The sequence below is a fragment of the Crocuta crocuta genome, unplaced genomic scaffold (assembly GCF_008692635.1).
Source record: "Crocuta crocuta isolate KB4526 unplaced genomic scaffold, BGI_CrCroc_1.0 scaffold170, whole genome shotgun sequence".
In the NCBI taxonomy this organism is placed as follows: domain Eukaryota; kingdom Metazoa; phylum Chordata; class Mammalia; order Carnivora; family Hyaenidae; genus Crocuta; species Crocuta crocuta.
This window is the reverse complement of record NW_027527853.1, coordinates 4,132,936-4,154,220: the sequence shown is the minus strand read 5'-3', so window position 1 is coordinate 4,154,220 and position 21,285 is coordinate 4,132,936. Positions and strand designations below refer to the sequence as shown.

Below are 21,285 nucleotides of genomic sequence, written 5' to 3'. Positions count from 1 at the left end.
ACCAGGGAGGTAGGCAGGGCAGGGGCTGTGGCTCCTCACCTCTGTGAGAAAAAGGAAAAAGCACCCGTTCGCCAGGGACACAATCTGTCAGAATTGTCTCATAATAGACTGCAGTTGTTACATTAAGATAGCTTTAGTGCCATCCACTTGAAAATGGTCTGAATAGAAGGCCTACGACATCTGTTTGCAGAGCCACACAGGAGGCCCTGGGTGCTCAGGCCTCAGAGCTCACTCCCTGGACAAGCTAAGGCTGGCCTGGCACCTCCTGATGAGGTTTGCAAACAAAATCATGGGCACGAAGCACCCAATGTATGCCAGTCATGTGGCGGGTGTTTGTGTGGCTTATGACACTAGATCCTCACACCAACCTTAGAGAAGAGGGTTTCTGTCTCTGACTGACAGATGAGAAAACAGGCCGGGAAAGGTTCAGAGACTTGTCTAAGGTCACGCGGGGAGGGTATGGCCAAACTGGGGGCCCTCTGGCTCTGGGGAGTCCACCTACCCTAGAGCAGGAACAAGTGCACTGCCCCAGGGTAAAAGCCTAGCACCCAGCTCCACCATGTTGCTGATTCCTTTACATTCTGCTGGTCACGGCCCACGACCTTCACCCAGTCACATGCGTCAGCATGGGATGTGCGCTCAAGCCAAACAAACGGCCAAGGGACAGATGAACAGATTCCCACACAGTCAAGCTCACCCTGACGTCAGTGACAGAGAACTCCTGGCCATGTGTGGTTGGGATCTCATGCTCGCTCTCGCTCTCTGTCTCTTTCTCAAAGCTTTTAGCGTTTTATTTTTTTTATTAATTTTTATGTTTATTTATTTTTTGAGAGAGGGAGAGAGCACAAGTGGGGTAAGGGAAGAGAGAGAGGGAGAGAGAATCCCAAGCAGGCTCCACACTATCAGCACAGAGCCCAACGTGGAGCTCGAACCCATGAACCATGAGATCATGACCTGAGCTGAAACCAAGAGTCAGACACTCAACCGGCTGAGCCACCCAGGTGCCCCTTAGCATTTTAAAAGCCATGCTTTCCAAAGCACACTGTGCCCCTTTCAGCCACTAAGGACTGCAGTCCCTTTGTTTCAGCCACGACGGACCCTCACCTAGGCCTTTCCCACGAGCCTCTGACCACACACATGCACGCAGGGCTGATTACCTTTCTCTTCAGACTCCAGGATTTCCTGCAAAACCAGGAATGACGTGGATTGCTTGGGGGGCTCATTTAACTCTTGTTTCTCTTGAAGCATCTTGTAAACTTCAGATTCTTTGTCGATGATGAGTCCGCTCGGAGGATGAGGGTTGTCTAAGCTATAAAGAATGTTCGGAAATTCATTAGGACATCTCAGAAGTTAGAAAATAAATCATGAGGCACCCCTTTCCAAGTGAAGACACCCCTGAATCCCAGGGTGGATAGAAAGGATCCAGTGGACAGAGCCCTCTCTTTACACAGCTACAGACCCTGCTGGTGTTACAAGGTGTCTCGTCAGAGCTGGCTACCGCTTAACGGCAGTAAGAGGCTATTTTTCCAAAGAGTTTCAGTGATTCAATTAGTTTTTGGCCTGATCCCATGGAACGGGAATGCTCTGCTTCTTTCTTAGTTACGTAAACAACATTATGTCTGAAGAAAATTTAGAAGAGAAAAAATGTCAACCACAGCCTGACCACTAAAAGCTCAGCTGGGTCCCCTCAGTACAGGCCTCTGTACTGTACATAAATTCTTCCCAGTAAAGTCCTGTTCCAGTGTAAGGGAGGGGCTGAGGCCTGAGCTCGGTTCCCCGGGACGGGATGGGACGGGACGGGACAGGACAGGATGGGACGGGACGGGATGGGACAGGACGGGACAGGACAGGACAGGACAGGACGGGGCGGGATGGGACGGGACAGGACAGGACAGCTCCCCAGGACGGGACAGGATGGGGTGGGACAGGACGGGACAGGAGGGATGGGACAGGACGGCACAGGACAGGACAGGATGGGACAGGATGGGACAGGACGGGATGGGACGGGACGGGATGGGACGGGACAGGACAGCTCCCCAGGATGGGACAGGAGGGACGGGACAGGACGGGGCGGGACAGGAGGGACGGGACAGGACGGGACGGGACGNGACAGGATGGGACAGGACGGGATGGGACGGGAGGGGAGGGGACTGGACAGGACAGGACGGGATGGGACGGGATGGGACGGGACAGGACAGCTCCCCAGGACGGGACAAGACAGGACGGGACGGGACAGGAGGGGCGGGACAGGACGGGGCGGGACAGGACGGGACAGGACAGCACAGCTCCCCAGGACAGGACAGCACAGCTCCCCAGGACAGGACGGGACAATGGGATGGGACAGGACGGGACAGGACAGGACGGGACGGGACAGGACGGGACAGGCTGAGCTGGGGCTACTTTCCCCCCAAGGCCTTTCCAGGCGAGGAGCCTCTGCTGCCTGGTGTCCGAAGGGGTAAAAGGGAGACTCTACTCAGCTTTACCTGCAAAGTCTGTCCTGAGCCCCCCCTCAACACCCCCACCTCCGCCGTGCATCCAAGCCACCACCACCGGCCAGCACCATGAACCACCCTCATCACTTGCCCCCACACTGCCATTCTCAGCCCAGGACAGTCTTATTTCCAAACGGAGGCCCCTGTGACATATTAAACACAAGAACTGCACTGTGTCGTGATGCGGCTCCAAGCTTCTCATCTGACTTAGAACCAAATATTTACAGTTTTAATAACAAAATACAAGTTTAATCAAATTCATCTTCTGTGGCATAAACACTCATTACGTAAAGTAGAAAGGCCCTGGAGGCTGTGGCTCTGCTCCCCGCAGGCCACCCCTTGCTCGCTCGGCTCTAGTCACACCAGCCTCCACGCGGTTTCCAGAACACAGCAGCCTCAGACCCTCTGCACTTACTGCTCCCGGTGCCTGGAGTGCTCTCCCTCCAGATCACCCCATGTTTTCTCTCCTGTCTGCTCAGATGTCCCTCCTCAGAGAGGGCTCCCTGTCCCCAACTGAAAACGACCCACCCGCCCCCACCTTTACCCTCTCCACCCTTCAGCGTTCCCCCCATGTTGCTTCTCACCCTCATCCCCTGGATTCTACGTGCATCTGTCTGCGTCCTTATTGTCCCTTTTCCTCTAGAGAGTGAGCCCATGAGCACAGGGCCTTGCTCGGTCTTGTTCGCCAGTCCATTCCTGACCCCGATCAGTGCGTGGCACAGGGCCAGGCTCAGCCGGTGTGAGGGAAGCGAAGGGCAATTGCCAAAGGGACCAATCTGCTCCACCCTCTCTCTGCTCCTACAGGGTCACAGGGGCTCCTACAGGGTCACAGGGGACCCTACAGGGTGGCAGGACCTCCCAGGGATGTGCCAGGGAAATGGCAGCCCAGGCTCCTGGGCCCAGATCGCCCTTGTTTTTTGGCCTCAGTTGCTTTTTCAGAAGCTGCCATCCTTTAGGGAAAAGGGACCGTGCACCCAACGGGTCCGAAGAGCAAACATCAGAAGGAAAGACAATGTACCGATGTAGATGGCTAGGTCTGTACGCAAACAGGCTGTAATCTGTGGGTGACAGAGCTCTTTGCTACCCAGCCCGCCAGGCCACCTCCAGCAGCGCCTCTCAGCAGTCTTTCTCAGCAAATCTAACCACTTTGTCTTTAGGGCTGAAGCCACTTTTCTAAGTGCAAGTGAGTTATGCCAATGACGTTTACTCACTCATTGCCCACCCACTGTGTAATTCGTTCACGTTCCCTTTTAAAAAGAAAACAGGTATCTGGGTAATTATAGGGGTAATCCTCCCCAGGTTACCTCTCCCTCTCCTCTGTCTCTCCCTCTCCCCGTCAGCCTCCTGGGGCAGGGCAGGGGGAGGGGGGACTTGGGGTACTCAGGACCCTGGCTGGAAGCAGAGTCAGTCACATCAGTGACGCTGAAGGATTGAGAAAGGTCAAAACGGAAGTAGAAAGACGCATCAGCCGGTCACCTGCTCTAGCTGCCGTGCAGGGAAGGGAAGCCAGCAACAGGCCCTGTCCACTGCTGCTGGACCCCCGCCTCTGTCTCTCCCTCCCACCCACAGGAGGCTGTGGGAGCCTCCCATCCCCACGCAGGTGATGGGCCACCTTAAGGAGTGGTCTTTTTTTTTTTTTCAATCGTTTCATGAAGTCTTATTTTGTTAGTTTTAATTTAAATCCAAGTTAGTTAATGTATGGCGAGGAGTGGTCTTAACCAAGGGCCACTGTCTTCCTCTGGCCACCTCTGCTTTGCACGTCTGACTCTCTGTGGGTCTTGAGTTCTGAGCTTGCCCTATGTAAATATATTACATTATTTCTGATGAATCTTTTTTCCTATTACACTTAGAACTATTTTAAAATCGAGATCAGACCATGGAATGTTCTTGGGAGAATTCTTCCCCTTCTTTGGGATATGTCGTTATGTCTGGAAGCCACCAAGGGAACGTTAAAAATGACAAAGCTCAAACCACAAGGTCATCACTTACTCTTCCAAGAAACAGTCTTGTAAAGTATTTCCGCGATTAAAAAAAGGAAAACAATTTACTATGTATTCTCAAGTAATGATTAGATTGTTCTACCACTTGGCAATTTATAAAAAACGATCCATTACCTCATTTCAAGCACTGGTACATCTAATTTAAAAATAATATCATCCACAAAACGAACAAAGAAGAAAAGAGACAAGCCAAAATATATTAACTACATAGAAAAAACTAATGGGTCCCATTTGGGGGGAGGGGAGGATTGGGTGAAACAGGTGAAGGGAATTAAGAGGACTTATCATGATCATCCAGTCATGTACAGATTTGTTGAATCACAGTATTGTATACCTGAAATTAATATAACACCATATGTTAACAACACAAGAATTTTAAAAAATCAGTATCTTCTTAAAAACAAAACCAAACCAAAAATAATATCCTCAATTTGTTAAAAAATTGATTGTAGGACGAAAACATGCATAAGAAATGGAGCCCAAAAAAGCATGTTCTCATTTTTCATATGTAGTAACAATGGAAGGAAGAATTCTATAGCAATCAGTTTGCAAAAATGTAACTGATGGGACTGAGTCACCAGAGAACAAGTAGTTGTGCGGGTTGGTGGTGGGGGTGGGGACTGAAAATTAACCACATTCTTTGAACCCAGTTTTACCATTTTAATAACAAAATACAAGATTTAATCAAACTCGACTCCTTTAAAAAGCAAACAACTCAATGCTGTTGCATTAACCCTATGTTACATTCTTTGTTTCCTAGTCCTGGTTTTTCCCGAGTCACACTTGCTACGGAATGTTTGACATTTTGTTATCACATCATCTAAATGTTTCATAGTTTCTCTCACTCTTTTAGGCTCCGTCCTGAGGACCCCTCTCCCTGTGAGAGCCAGGTGTTCAAGGATGTCAGTGGTCCTTGGGACGAGAAGAAACTCCCCTTAAGTCTGTCTAACAGAGGAAGATTCTGGAAGCCAAGTCTGCTGACCCTATGTGACCCCCTAGCCCTGCTCCAGCCAAAAGAGTAGCGGGGGTGAAGGTCAGAAGGTCAAAGAGGACAGAGAACAGAAGAACCCTGTCTCCGGGGACATGGATCAGCAAAGCAACCCTGGGATGAAAGCCCATTCCACGGAAATAATGAGGTGACCAGAGTGGGGACATAAGAGGCTCTTTAATGTTTTTAGAACTTGAGCCAGCCCTGGTGCAGCAACTTGATAATCTGTATATAAATCCCAACTAAAATAAGGAGGCCATAAGAAAAAAGTTCCCATGCTGATAAAACCTTAATGGCACATTTTCTCACATAGTAAGTCAACTTTGGTTCTTCCCTAAAACTGCCTATGTATGAGGCAAAGTTTGGCACAAAAAGGGGAATTACCTGAATTATAAGAAGCATCCAGCATAGAACCCGATGTGGGGCTCAAACCCACAAACTGTTAGATCATTACCTAAGCTGACGTCGGATGCTCAACCAACTGATCCACCCAGGTGCCCCTATATTAGTCATTTCTTAAATTTTTTTAATGTTTATTTATTTTTGAGAGAGAGAGAGAGAGAAGGGAGGGAGGGGCAGAGAGAGAGGGAGACAGAATTCCAAGCAGGCTCCAGGCTCTGAGCTGTCAGCACAGAGCCCGATGTGGGGCTCAAAGCCACAAAGCATGAAATCATGACCTGGGACAAAATCAGATGCTTAACTAACTGAGCCACCCAAGTGCCCCATTCATTTCTTAATGATCCATCTCCAAAGGCTAGCCTGAGTGGCCTTCTAAAGGCCACTGAGATCACATCACAATCGTTAGCTACTCCATCATCTCTCTCTTTTTTTAAGTAAGCTCTATGCCCAGGGTGGGGCTTGAACTCACAACCATGAGATCAAGAGTCACATGTTCTATAGACTGAGCCATCCAGGCACCCCCCCAGGCCAGTGGGAAATCTAGACTTCACACTCACCAGGCTGCAATGAGCACTTCAAGTACTCACTGGGGTGGTATCAAAGAAGTCCCAATAGGGAGCCCGTATTTCATCCCTATGCATCTGAAATGAAAAAAGCCTAGTAGAAATTGAGGACTCTAACCACCAACCAGTAGTAACAAGGCCACCAGCACTCACCTCCAGTGGTGACAATAGAGGGCATGTCAGGAGCCAGATGTCTCACACCTGTCCAGCAGCAAGGACTAGGCCTGAGTAACCTCAGGTGCCATGAGAGGCAGAGTGGGGAAACTGGACTTCTACCCCTACGTTGGTTAAGACCACTCCTCAGGAGTGGCAGGATCTGAAACTGGCTATCCAAAAAAGGACTAGAGGGTATACTGATGGCAAATAAGCTGATGAAAAGATGTCTGACATCTTTACCCATTAGGAAGGTGCAAATTAAAAGCACAATGATTTATTACTACACACCTATGAGGATGACTAAAATACAGTGACAATACCCAAAGCTAGAGAGGATGCGGATAAACTTGATTATTCAGATACCCTGAGTAGGAATGTAAAATGGTACTCTGTACAAAAAACAGTTTAGTGGTTTCTATAAAACTAAACATGTAACTAACTACATTATGATCCAGCAACTGCACTCCCAGGCATTTCTCCGAAAGAGATAAAAATTTATGGTTGCTCAAAAACCTGCTCACAAACGTTTATAGTAGCTTTGGTGGCACCCGGGTGGCTTAGTCAGTTGACCATCTGACTTCGGCTCAGGTCAGCGGTTCATGGTTTGTGAGTTTGAGCTCCACGTTGGGATCTGTGCTGACAGCTTGGAGCCTGAACCCTGCTTCAGATTCTGTCTCCATCTCTCTCTGCCCCTCCTCTGTTCACACTCTTTCTCTCTCTCTCTCAAAAATAAAAACAAAAAAATATTTATAGCAGCTTTATTTATAACAGTGGAAAACCAGACACAACCCAGATGTTCTTCACTGGGTGAATGGTTAAACAAACTGTGGTCCATCCGTATCATAGAATAAAGACAAATTAGGATAGAGCAACTGGACAGAAGATCAGTAAGGAAACACAGGTTTTGAATCACACTGCAGACTCACTGGACCTATAACAGACTATAAAACACTATACCCAACAACAGCAGAATACACATTCTTCTCAAGTGCACATGGAATATTCTCCAAGACAGATCTCATGTTAGGCTACAAAGCATGAGAAAAAACTTAAAGTCTTAAATTTAGGAAGACTGAAATTGCCAAGTATCTTTTCTGACTATGATGGAATGAAATAAGAAATCGACAGCAGAAGGAAACTGGAAAATATACAAATATGTGGAAATTAAACAGCACACTCCTGAATAACCAATGGGACAAGAAGAACTCACAAGGGAAATTAGAAAGTATTTTGAGACAAATGAAAATGAAAAAAATGGGGCACCTGGGTGGCTCAGTTGGTTAAGGGTCAGACTTTATCTTACAGCTCATGAGTTTGAGCCCCACATGAAGCTCTCTGCTGCCAGCACAAAGCTTGCTTTGGGATCCTCTGACCCCCTTTCTTTCTGCCCCAACCACGCTTATTCTCTCTCAAAATAGATAAACTTTTTTTAAAAAATCAGTAAAAAACACAAACAAGTAAGTAAATAAGTACATCTTCAAAAAAAGAAAATGAAAAAAAAATAACATACCAAAACTTATGGGATATGGCAGAAGCTGAGAGGGGACTTTATAGCCATAAACACCTAATTAAAAAAAAAGAGCAATCTCAAGTAAGCAAACTTTACATCTCAAGGGAGAAGAAAAAGAACTAAAGCCAAAGTTAGCAGAAGGAAGGAAATAATAAAGAGCAGAGCAGAAATAAACAAAATAAAGAAGAGAAAAACAATAGAAAACCATCAACAAAACTAAGTTTTCTTTTTTAAAGATCAACAAAATTGGGGTGCCTGGGTGGCTCAGCTGGTTAGGTGTCCAACTTCAGCTCAGGTCATGATCTCACAGTTTGTGAGTTCGAGCCCCGTGTCGGGCTCTGTGCTGCTTCAGATTCTGTGTCCCCTTCTCTCTCTGCCCCTCCTCTGCTTGCACTCTGTCTCTGTCTCTCTCTTAAAAATAAATAAACATTAAAAAAAAAATAGGGGCTCCTAGGTGGCTAAGTTGGCTTACTGTCCGACTTCAGCTCAGGTCATGATCTCATGGTTTGTGAGTTTGAGTCCTGCATTGGGCTCTGTGCAGACAGCACAGAGTCAGGAGCCTGCTTTGGATTCTGTCTCTCTCTCTAAAATAAACAAACATTAAAAAATAAATTAAAAAAATTAAAGAGCAACAAAATTGACAAACTCTTAGCTAGACTAAGAAAAGAAGGAAGACCAAAATAACAACAACAACAAAAAAATCAGAAATGAAAGAAGAGACACTACAATGAAAAGGACAGAAATAAAAAGGATCATAAGGATCATAAGAGATCTTTATGAACAATATGCACAAACTGGATAAGCTAGAAGAAACAGATAAATTCCTAGAAACATACAACCTACCAAGATGGTAATGAAAGGAAAACACGTGGACCTATAATAAATAGCAAGGTTGACTCAGTAATCAAAAAACCCAGGACTAGACGGCTTCATTGGAGAATTCTCCCACACAATTAAAGAAGAATTGACACCAATTCCAAATAATTGAAGAGGAGGAAACACTTTCAAACTCATTCTATGAGGCCAGCATTACCTTTATACCAAAACTAGACAAAAAGGTACACCAGGAAAATAAAACTACAGACTATTATTCCCAATGAGCATTGATGCAAAATCCACAGTAAATGGAAAATGACTATACACCATGACTAACTGGTATTTATTTCTAGAATGCAAAGATGACTCAACATACAAAAATCAATCAATGTAGGGGCACCTGAGTGGCTCAGTCAGTTAAGAGTCTGACTCTTGATTTCAGCTCAGGTCATGAACTCATGGTTTGTGAGTTTGAGCCCTACATCGGGCTCTGCACTGACAGTGCAGAGCCTGCTTGAGATTCTCTCTCTCCTCTCTCTCTGCCCCTACCCCTCTCATGCACTCCCTCTCTGAAAATAAATAGATAAACTTAAAGGAAAAATAAGTCTTGTTTAAAAAAATCAATCAGGGGCGCTGGGGTGGCTCAGTCAGTTAAGCATCCAACTTCGGCTCAGGTTATGATCTTGCGGTCCTTGAGTTCAAGCCCCACATCAGGCTCTGTGCTGACAGCTCAGAGCCTGAGGCCTGCTTCAGATTCTGGTCTCCCTCTGTCTCTGCTCCTTCCCTCATATGTGTGCACACTCTCTCTCTCTCTCTCAAAAATAAACAAACATTAATCAAAAATTTTTAAATCAATGTAATACATGTCATTAATGGAATGGAAGACAAAAACCACAAGAGCATCTCAATTATTAAAAAAAAAAATAAAAACCATGTGGGGCGCCTGGGTGGCTCATTTGGTTAAGAGTCCGACTTCAGCTCAGGTCATGATCTCACGGTTCATAGGTTCGAGCCCCGTGTTGGGCTCTGTGTTGACAGCCAGCTCAGAGCCTGAAGCCTGTTCGGATTCTGTGTCTCCCTCTCTCTGCTCCTCCCCTGCTCACTGTCTCTCTCTCTCAGAAATAAATAAAACATTAAAAAAAAAAAAAAACAACCCATGTGACAATACTCAACATATTTTCATTATAAAAACACTAAGCAAATCAGAAATAGAAGGAAATTACTTCAATGTAATAAAAGTCATGTATGACAAGACCACAGTTAACATCATGCTTAGTGGTAAAAAGTTGAAAATTTTTCCTCTAAGATCAGGAATAAGACAAGGATATCTACCTATTTTTTTTTTTTTAAATATTTATTTGTTTTTGAGAGAGAGAGAGAGAGCACAAGCAGGGGAGGAGCAAAGACAGAGAGGGAGACACAGAATCCGAAGCGGGCTCCAGGGTGTGAGCTGTCAGCACAGAGCCCAACATGGGGCTTGAACTCACAAACAGTGAGATCATGACCTGAGCTGAAGTCAGTCGCTCAACCAACTAAGGCACCCAGGCTCCTCAATCTCTACTCTTAACCACTTCTACTCAACATAGTACTGGAAGTACTAGCCTAAGCAATTAGGCAAGAAAAGGAATAAAAAATTTTCAAATTGGAAAGGAAGAGTAAACTTATCTGTTTACAGATGATCTTTTATAGAAAATCCTAAAGATTTTCCACAATAAAAAATTTTTTATTTCCACAAACAAAAACATTGAAACATTGTTAGAATGGAGAAATTCAGCAAAGCTGCAGGCTACAAAATCAATACACAAAAGTCAATTGTGTTTCTATACACTGACAATGAACAATCCGCAAAAAAAAAATTAAGAAAACAATCCCATTTACAATAGCATCAAAAGAATAAAGTCTTTGAGAATAAACTTAACCAAAGAGATGAAAGACCTGTACACAGAAAACTACAAAACACTGATGAAAGAAATCAAAGAGGACACAAATAAATGGAAAAATATCCATGTTTATGGACTGGAGAATTAATAATGTTAAAATGTCCAGAGGCACCCATGCTGGTGGAGCATGGGACTTTTTTTAACATTTATTTATTTTTGAGACAGAGAGAGACAGAGCACAAGCTGGGGAGAGGTGCAGAGAGAGAGGGAGACACAGAATCTGAAACAGGCTCCAGGCTCTGAGCTCTCTGTCAGCAAAGAGGCTGATGCGGGGCTCGAACCCACAGACCACGAGATCATGACCTGAGCCGAAGTCGGACGCTTAACCAACTGAGCCACCCAGGCGCCCAGAGCATGTGACTCTTAATCTTGGGGCTGTAAATTTGAGCCCCACATTGGGTGTAGAGATTACTTTAAAAAATGTTAAAGTGTCCATATTACTGAAAGCAATCTACAGATTCAGTGCAATCCCTAACAAAAACTCAATGACATTTTTTTTTGTAAAAATAGAAAAAAAGCAACCTAAAATTCATAAGAAATCTTAAAGGGACCCCAAACAGCTAAAACAATCTTGAGAAAGAAAGCAAAACCAGAGGGATCACATTTCCTGAGGTCAAAACACATTAACAAAGACAGATGTATAGATCAATGGAAGAAAATACAGAGCCCAGGAAAAATCCCTGGCAAATATAGTCAAAATGATCTTTGATAAGGATGTCAAGATACACAATGAAGAAAGGACTGTTTCTTCAATAAATGGTTTGCAAAAACTGGGGATCTATATATATAAAAGAATGAAAATGGAGCTTTATCTCACCATATACAAACCAACTAAAAAATGGAGTAAAGACTTAATATAAGACCTGAAATCATTAAAATCCTAGAGGAAAACACAGAGGTAAAGCTTTCTGACATCAGTCTTGGAAATGATTTCTTGAATTAGCACCAAAGGCACGGGCAACAAAATCAAAATCAGACAAGTGGGAGTATTTAAACTTTTTAAAAAATCTTCTCAACAGCAAAAGAAACTATTATTAGTGAAGAAGCAATCTATGGAATGGGAAAAATATCTGCAAATCATATATTTGATAAGGGGTTAATATCCAGAGTATGTAAAGGATCCCTGCAACTCCACGACAAAAAAACCAAATAACCTGATTTTTAAAATAAGCAAAGGGCTTGAATACACATTTCTCCCAAAAACATACATACTGGCCAGCAACCATACGCAAAGTTATAGAAGAGGCACTACCAAAACACACACACACACACACACAAAAACAAAAACAACCACACAAAACAAAACAAAAAACAAAAAACACCACAAATGTTGCTAAGGAGGGAGAAACTGGAGCCCTGTGCCCTGTTGATGAGAATGCAGAATAGTACAACACTACGGAAAACACCAGGAGATTCCTCAAAAAATAAAAAAGAAAATTACATGATCCAGCAATCCCATTTTTGGGTGGCTAGCCAAAAGACTTAAAATCAGGATCTAAAAACGATATTTGCATACTCATGGTTATTGTAACACTATTCACAATAGCTGAGGGGTGGAAGCAACCTGAATGTCCATTGACAGATGAATGGATAATCCAAGTGTGGTACAGACAATGGAAGATTACTGAGTCTTAAAAAAACATCCTGTCATAGGCAACAACATGGATGAATCTTGATGACATTATGCTGAGTGACATAAACCGGTCATAATACAACAAATACTGCATGATTCTACTTATATGAGGTACCTGAAGTATGTCACTCTTAGAAACAGAGCAGGAGGGGAGGGTGGTGTTGTTCAACGGATACAGTATTTGTTTTGCAAGATGAAAAAGTTCTAGAGACCTGTTGCACAAAGATGTGCATATAGTTACCAGTCCTTTACACTTAAAAATGGTTAAGATGGTATATTTTATTTTTAAAAAAATTTTATTTTTAAATAATCTCTATACCCAACATGGGACCTGAACTCACAACCCAGAGATCAAGACTGAGTCAGCCAGGTGCCTATAAGACGGTACATAAGTATTTTTTTTTACCACAATGAAAAAAAATCCTTAGAACAGGGGGGTAAAAAGTTACTATTGGTACAACCTGAATAAATCAAATAAATTTCCAATGAACAATGCTAAATTAAAAAAAAATCCAATTCCAAAAAATCACATCTTGTATGAGTCCATCAAAATACCATTCTTGAAATAGCAAATGTATAGAAATAAATAGAATAGGGGGTTTCCAGGGGCTTAGGGGTGTGGGGGAAGTTGGATGTGGCTATAAAAGAGTGACATGAGGGATCCCTGTAGTGATGGAAATCTTCTCTATCTTGCCCATATCGATGTCAACATTTTAGTTTTGATGCTGCACTATAGTTTTCAAGGTGGTACCACTGAGGCAAACTAGGTAAAGGGTATAGGAGACCTCTATTATTTCCTATAACTGCATGTGAATCTATAATTAAAATAAACAGTTTAATTACGTTTAAGGAATCTTTTCCCCACATGATGGAGGTTAAGTGCTAACTGGAAATAATGTAGAGATAGGTTTTTGATGCATGATTTTTATGTAAGTGGGGATAAAGGATGCAGGCTGACTCAGACTACACTTCATGTGTGAGATGCCTCAACTCGGTTACCCCACTGCTCACCAAAAAATGCAGTACTGAGAAACCCTACATCATCATTGTTGGAAAAGGGGCCTAGCCAGAATGCTCCTTACATTTTAGTCTTCAAAGGCCTGGATGTTGGACCTGTAATAAGAAGCCAGAGGAGTAATTATGGGCACCAGGACAGGACTCCAGACTCCAGAGCCAGCTTTCTGTGGGCCACGGGCAAGTTTAGCTGGGTGGCAAACAGCCACCTTCATGACAGAGATTTTCTTCTGATCCAGCTCTGAATGCGTCAGGATTAATATCATCTCTCTGATATCATCTGAGTAGAGAACAATGCACCCCTTTCTTCCCCCTGCACCTGCTTAGATACAGGCCTTGTAAGAACATGGGGGGGACACAAGAGCTAGTGTGTTTGGAGTAGGGTGTTGGCGAAGGGAGCCCAACCATCATTCCATGAAGAGGCCACCACTCCATCAAGAAGGTAATGAACAGTATTAGTTGGCCTGACTGAAGCCACAATGCTGGAAAGACAGAATCTACTGTAAGTCACACCAAAACCTTCTCCATGTTTCTCTGCATGCTTCTGCCCTTCTGGAGCCTCAAGTACTCAAAAGTGGTGGGTATGGAGTCCTCACGGGCAGTAAAATCAGGACTAACTGGCAGGCCAGGTGCTGTGTGGGGGTACGTTTGCACATCTCACTGCATTCTCTGAATAGCTTGCTGGTGAGGTAGGTCATTGAGGTGCATTACGTGCACCTGACAGATGGGGAGGCTGCATCTTAGAGAGGTTGCAGGGTCTGCCTAAGTTAAGAAGCCTACTTGGAATACAAGGGCTCTCTATCTATGAAGCCTGTACCTCTTGGAAAGTATCAAGCGGCATCACATCTACAAGGAAATACAGGCTGTGAATCACCAGAAAATGGCTAGAGCCCCTAAAATCAGTTGAAAGAGGTCAGAGGGCAGGTGAAAGCTTTCAGCTGAACATAGCAACATTTCCTCCACCCACCTGGCACACAGTAGGCACTCACCAAATGAGCATTAGGCTGAACCGACCCAAAGGCTCTCCCACCCAGCTGTGTGTGCTGGGAGGCCAGGCGGCAGCCGGGACCCTCTCGCCTGCCATCCTAGTTTAGTTTGGAAACGGCAATGCTGTCTGCATTCTTGTCACATGGGGATGCGGCCCTGGGCCGCCCTGTGAGACAGGGAGCCACACACACACACTAGGCTGCTTTGAAGTGCATGGGACAAAGAAACTCAAAGTGAGCCCCAGGGAATCCGTGATGACCTCAGACACAAAGTATGAAGTGAGCCAATTGTAGAACCTCTGAATTTTACAGACTAAACAGTGGGGGTGAGTGCATGCCTGGGACTTCTGCTGACGGAGCAAGCAAGTTGCCCCGCGGCTGCTGGGCACGCAGGACAATCTTTCTCTGCTGAGAATGCACACGTGGTCTCTCTGGAAGCAGGCTAGTACGCAGAGCCCCAAGATGGGCAGCATCGCCCTTTCAGGCACTGCCTTTGCCACAGACTGCTGGTATTCCCACTGTCTCTGGATTCATCTTCAAAGTGTTTGGGATGATGCAGAAGCTGGGCCCCCTCCGCTGCTCGAAGGAGACTCTCGATAGAAGACTCGGAGCCTGCTGCAGCCATGAAGTCTGCGACAGCAGGGCACGGGGGCTAGAGAAAAGGCTTGCAAGTGTCCAGACCGTTTCAGACTTAATTATTTCAGATTGGAGGCGGGGGGCAGGCGGGGAGCATGAAAGAAGAAAGAAGACATTAATGAAGGAATAACCGCCAAGGCCATACTAAAAATACTTCCCAGGCACATACTTCTCCCAATGCATAGCAGCTCTTTCAATTAAGGATGTGTCATTTCCTGGGTTATTAAATCCAGATCACAGAACATTCCGCTCTAGGACAGTAAAAGAGAGTCACGTTCTCAGCCTCCCCCAGCACCAGAGCAGCAAAAAACAAGGATCATGGCCCTTGGTGTTCCCGTCACTGGGCTCCCAGTGGAGTTGTTTGAAAGCAAGCTTCCATTCAGAGTGTGTCCGTGGAAAGCTCGGGGGACCCAGCATGGCGCTCTTTCTCAGATACCCCCAAATTCCCCCTTAGTCACTTTGAAGGACATCATCATCTCAAGCCACTAAGGCACTGCCGGAATCAGAATTTGGGGGAAAAAGAAGCATTAGTAGCCACTTTGCCTCAGTTACTACAATAAACGTCAATAACCTCGAACATCTTGTAAAGCTAAAGGCATCTGGCAAAAAATCTCCCCTACTAGACTCTAAGAAACTTAAAAGGAAATTGCAGAGCCTTTCGGCACTGGGCACAGGGACCTGCATGCAGTGGGTACCCAGCAATGTCCATCTCCCTTTCTCAGGGAGAGGGGGGCTATATGCACGGTATGACCAAGGAGCCCTCACTCAAGAGGGATCCCCACAACAGCCCTTTCCAAACAGTTAAGTAGTCTGGAAACTCTCTTGCCTTCACACCTCACCTAACTTGCCTCTGAAGCAATGCGTTTGCAATTTAGTCACCCTAAGAGCCAGGCAGACTCTTGTTAAAGGTGAACTGGGGAGAAACTAAACAGCCAAATGGGCTTCACGGCTAATATAAGAACAGAGGATTTTAAGCAGGAAAGATCCTCAGAGATCGGACGAGGTCTGGACTACATGGTATTTTCCAACAAATGTGACTGTCACCAACATTTACACATCATGGAGTTTCAGGGGCGTCTGGGTGGCTCTGTCACTTAAGCATCCAGCTCTGGCTCAGGTCATGATCTTATAACTCCATGAGTTTGAGCCCCATGTCGGGCTCTGTGCTGACAGCTCGGAACCTGGAGCCTGCTTCAGATTCTGTGTCTCCCTCTCTCTCTGCCCCTCCCCCACTCACGCACTTGCTCTCTCACGTGCACTCTCTCAAAAATAAATAAAAACTTTATTTTTTAAATTTTAAATCAAGGGGTTTCAGATAAAGAAGAGGCTTTCTGGCTTCTGTTTCAGTGAAATTAATCAGCAGAAATTAATGAGCAGAGCTGCTGGAGCCACCGTGGGGGTGCTGCGTGTCCAGCTGCTTCCAGGCCACCCTGCTCCCCCGTGTCTCCACTCTGAGCTCTGGCCTTGGGTCCTTATCTTCCCTGCCACATTCAGGCATGGCAGGTGGCAACTCGGGACCTACTCTATCCCTTTTTAACCCACAGAGACAGAACTGGTCCCACTCCTATTCTCCATCCTCAAACCCAGTTGCTTTGCTATGGGCTGCAGTATCCCCATGTTTCCAGATTCATCTTCAAAGAGTCCAGGATGGAGCGGACACTGGGGCCCCTCTGCTGGGAAGCCACAGGATACTTCAGATAAAGACTGAGACTGGTGACAGGAGGGGACAGGTCTCCCCAGCCCTGAGAAAGCTGTTTCCTTAGACCTCTCTACCCTGTCCACCGCAGCCCTCCTCTCCCCTGCGTCTGCCCCAGATCAAAACCGGTTCCAGCAGACACACATTTACATCCTCACAACCTTCTATTATTTCCAGTGGGCCACTGTGGGGAAAAAGGCAAACACTGGTCCACAAACACTTCATCATGAAGCACTCAGCCTTTGCTCAGATCAGATGGTGAACACAAGCAGAAACCCCGAACCATAAATAATAAAGAATATCTCAGGGGGTGCCTGGGTGGCTCATTCAATTGAGTGTCCGACTCTTGATTTCAGCTCAGGTCATGATCTCATGATTTGTGAGTTCGAGCCCTGCTTGGGATTCTCTCTCTCCACCGCCCCTCAAAATAAACAAAAAATATCTCAGGAATCAGTAGGGCTGTCAAAGAAAGAATATGGTCGCTGAGAAGATGATGACGACTAGAGAAATCAGGGAAATAACAACATAGGTCTTGGTGAATAATCGACTGGTTTGTACCAAATACAGTACGAGAGAGTTTACATGTTACTTATGTTCACAACAACCCTATGAGGCAGGTGGTATTTGCCCCGTTTTTAGAGATAAGGAAAATGAATGCAGAAAGAACAGTGCTAAAGTAGACAGTTTTCTCTCTGGGCTGGTGGCTCAACCTCTTTCCACTCATCTGGATGAGCCTGGTCCTGCCGTGAACAGCCTTTTCCAGGACTGGCCTGTGCGGGAATCCGAGGGCCTACTTACGCTCTGCCATTCGTCTCCTGCCCACTGGCTGCTGTCTTGGACTCCAAGGCGTTGTTGAAGTTGGAAATGTTTTCAGAGGAATAGAGGCCAGCTGGGTTGTTGTACTGGTTTGTGATGACCCTGGGGGCAGAGCTGGTGGCCGGTGAGGCAGTAAAGGGCACGGCACTCCGGTTGTGGGCGCTTCCTATGTGCGGGACCTCCTGCAGGCAGAGATCACAGGAGAGATCAAGGGGCGCTCAGTGCACACCCCTGAGGGACGGTGCAGGCTGAGTGCCAGAAAGAAAGGTGTTCTGTTGGGCTACGGCGGCCCTGGTTCAACAGGGCTCTGACATGCCCACAAGACACGCAATGACCAGGGAAATCTGAAGACGGGCATGTGGGTTTCGCACGCCAGTTCCGCCTTCTTGTTCTCCCCCGAGGCCCAGGCAAGCCTGACCTGCTGCTAAGCACCCCTGGACACAACACCCCTAGATGCCTTGGGCTGTCATGATCCAAGCTGGAGTTTAAGGCCCTTTCAGGGCACATTCCAAAGGGATTACGGTACAAGGGAGAGAAGAACAGGCAGGCGCTTGGGGCAGTGCGGAGCGGATGATAAAAGGTGGAGACAAATGCCCTACAGCTGAGCGGGTTAGACAAGCAAGATAAGAGGGAGCCTGTGGGGCCACAGCGCAAAGCCACTGCTGAAGACTCAAGCAGGAAGGGGTAAAAGGAGTTCAGGATCTGCAGTTTCTTGTAGGAGAAGGACAAGGCTCCCCAGATGGAAGGCAAGGGGATACTTCTTACAGGGGTGGTGCCCAGGGGAGCTGCTGGGAAGTACTTTGAGCTCCTCTGGGCTCATCCCCCTCTTTCTGTAATTTGAGACAGCGCCCTCCGCCCAGGAGCCAAGGATAATTCCTACAGCTACAGGAGCTCAGAGCTTCTTTACAAAACGCCCCCAAAACTTTTTGCACTAACATTCCTGTTTTTAAAAATGGGCATGGAGGAGGGCACTCGTGGGGATGAGCACTGGGTGTTATGTGGAAACTAATTTGACAATAAACGATTTGAAAAAAAAAAAAAAATCATGGATTTTCTGACAACTCAGTCAGGAAGGTGCTTTCTGCACGAATGTTCTGGACCCACCCAACAGCACACTGTGCAGCTACTAAACTTGACACGCACCATATTTTCTGTGTTCCCCAACACAGAACCTTCCTGAACACTGGTCCCCTTCTTAATACTCAGGCCCAGAACAGCTGATCCCAAAAGAGTTCCAGTCTTCTGTCTATTGCTCTTCCTTTTTTTTTTTTAAAAAAAAAAGTTTAATTCATTGTATAGTGATTTTTTTTTAACAATTATTTATTTTTGAGAGAGAGAGAGAACATATGCGCACAAGCAGGGGAGGGGCATAGAGAGAGGGGACAGAGGATCCAAAGCAGGCGGACTGCTGATGCGGGGCTCGAACTCACAAATGGGGAGATCATGACCTGAGCTGAAGTTGGACTCTCAACAGACTGAGCCACCCAGGCACCCCTCACTGTGTACCGATTAAAAATCAAAAACAAGAGGGGCGCCGGGGTGGCTTAGTCGGTTAAGTGTCTGACTTTCGCTTAGGTCATGATCTCGCGGTTCGTGGGTTCGAGCCCCACGTCGGGCTCTGTGCTGACTGCCAGCTCAGAGCCTGGAGCCTGTTTCAGTCTGTGACTCCCTCTCTCTCTGACCCTCCCCTGCTCATGCTGTCTCTCTCTCTCTCTCTCTCTCTCTCCTAGAAATAAAACATTAAAAAATTGTTTTAATAAAAATAAATAAATAAAAAACGAGAAAATATTTTTATGATTGAGATTTATGATTTATGATTGAGATTCTTTTTCACTATTCAAATAGGCTTCTTCTTCAATAAGTCAGAACCAGTGAGGTTTTAAGGCACAAATTACATTCAGTAGACTTTGTCCACATTGGACAAAGGCTAACTACACACAAGTCATTCACAAAGGGGGAAGTATAACCAGGTAAGGAAGTGACTTTAGCAAGGATACATGGGTGGCTCGGTCAGTTCAGCGTCCAACTTTGGCTCAGGTCCACAATCTCACAGTTTGTAAGTTCAAGCCCCACCGTGGGCTTTCTGCTGTCAGTGTGGAGCCCACTTCAGATCCGGTTTCCCTCTCTCTCTGCTCCTACCACTCACTTGCTCTCTCTCAAAAATAAACAAACATTTAAAGAAAAGAAAGAAAGAAAGAAAATGACTTTATCAGCAATCAAAGCATGGTTAAGTAAATTTTATGGCCCAACTGCCATGAGGAATAATACGTAGTCGTTAACAGCAGGGGACGTGCAAAAGGTTGGTGGTCTGGGACTTTGGCCCACGTCAGTGACTGCACTATAGCACTGCGGGACAGACATACAGCTGCAGCCAGGGACGCAGTTCTGTCCTCCCCTCTGTCTCCACGGCAATTCCAAGGGACAACACAGGATGCTGAGTACCAAGGAAGATTCCTATTGTTTTGTTCTGCTCAAATTTCCCCATCACTTCCTCTCTGGCTATGGGCAAGTTACACCTCTCTGAGGCATTTCTCATCTTTACGTGGAAGTGAGTAAAGCCTTCTCTCACAAGCATTTGGTGTGACCTATCAGTGCACCAACCACAGTGACTGCCACACAGCAGACATTCAAGCAGCATGTGGTCCCTTCTCCCTCCCTAGAAACACATTTCCAGTTAGAATGGAGAGTCAATTGAAAATTATTCTGGTTGGAAATTCTGATCTTTCACTTTATAGAGAGTCTTCTGAGAATGTATCCGTTTTGTACATAAAAGGAATATCTCTAACCCCATGTGAATACTGGTCCTTCCAGAAGTCAGGCGGTTAATTCAGGGCCTGCCTTTTGGAATGGATGATGTAATTGTTTGGGCTTTGTATTTATCAGTCTCCAAGGAAACTGAATAATGAGGAAATATAAACTAGGTGTGTAACTACTCTGACCTCAGATAAGCTGGGGTGGCGGTTGGCATTACATGAACTAACAGATCTTTTAATTATAGATGAACTCTGTTCTTACTCATTCCTTTATTTTAGAATGACTGGAAGTGGAAGGCTTTGGAAAAAGGAGAGTGGGAAGTTTTTCAGAGAACAAAGAATTACTGGAATCAAAAGAAAAATATACTCAAGTTAGATCTTAAAGTATCTGAGAATTCTTTTAATTCTTTTTTTGAAGAAGAGAACTACCTTCAAAATATTAATACAGGAACCAGAACATAGGCTTAACGATGAAAATTCAAGCATGAGATATAAAAAGTGTAATTGAAATGGAAGTATTCCCTTATTTAAGTGAAACATAAGACTTTAGGTAGACCAAATCAAAATAAAACCATTCCTTATGTATTATAAAATATATGACAACTTAGCACATTGATAACTTAACATTTATAGTAAATTCAGCAAAGTAGCTATGAACACCTTGGGAAACTGGAATTAACAGTGGCACATTTAAAGTTAGTTTGCATGCAGAGCCTGGCTGGCTCAGTAGGAAGAGCGTGTGACTCTTAATCTCAGGGTCATGAGTTCGAACCCCACATTGAGTGTAAAGATTACTAAAAATAAATAAACTAGGGAAGCCGGGGTGGCTCTCTCTGTCTCTCTCTGTCTTGCGCTGTCTCTCTCTGTCTCTCAAAAATAAATTTAAA

The 21,285-nt window shown here is 45.3% G+C and overlaps 1 protein-coding gene across 1 annotated transcript in view; it reads right to left on the bottom strand.

Annotated features, from left to right (window-relative positions):
- PDLIM1 (PDZ and LIM domain 1) overlaps nucleotides 1-21,285 on the bottom strand; it is a 48,480-nt gene that overhangs the window by 6,977 nt on the left and 20,218 nt on the right. Inside the window, exons 4-5 of the mRNA XM_077779601.1 lie at nucleotides 17,628-17,827; nucleotides 1,158-1,309 (exon numbers count right to left, since the gene is read on the bottom strand). Coding sequence (XP_077635727.1) covers nucleotides 1,158-1,309; nucleotides 17,628-17,827 — 352 coding nt within the window. The remainder of the gene's footprint in view (nucleotides 1-1,157; nucleotides 1,310-17,627; nucleotides 17,828-21,285) is intronic.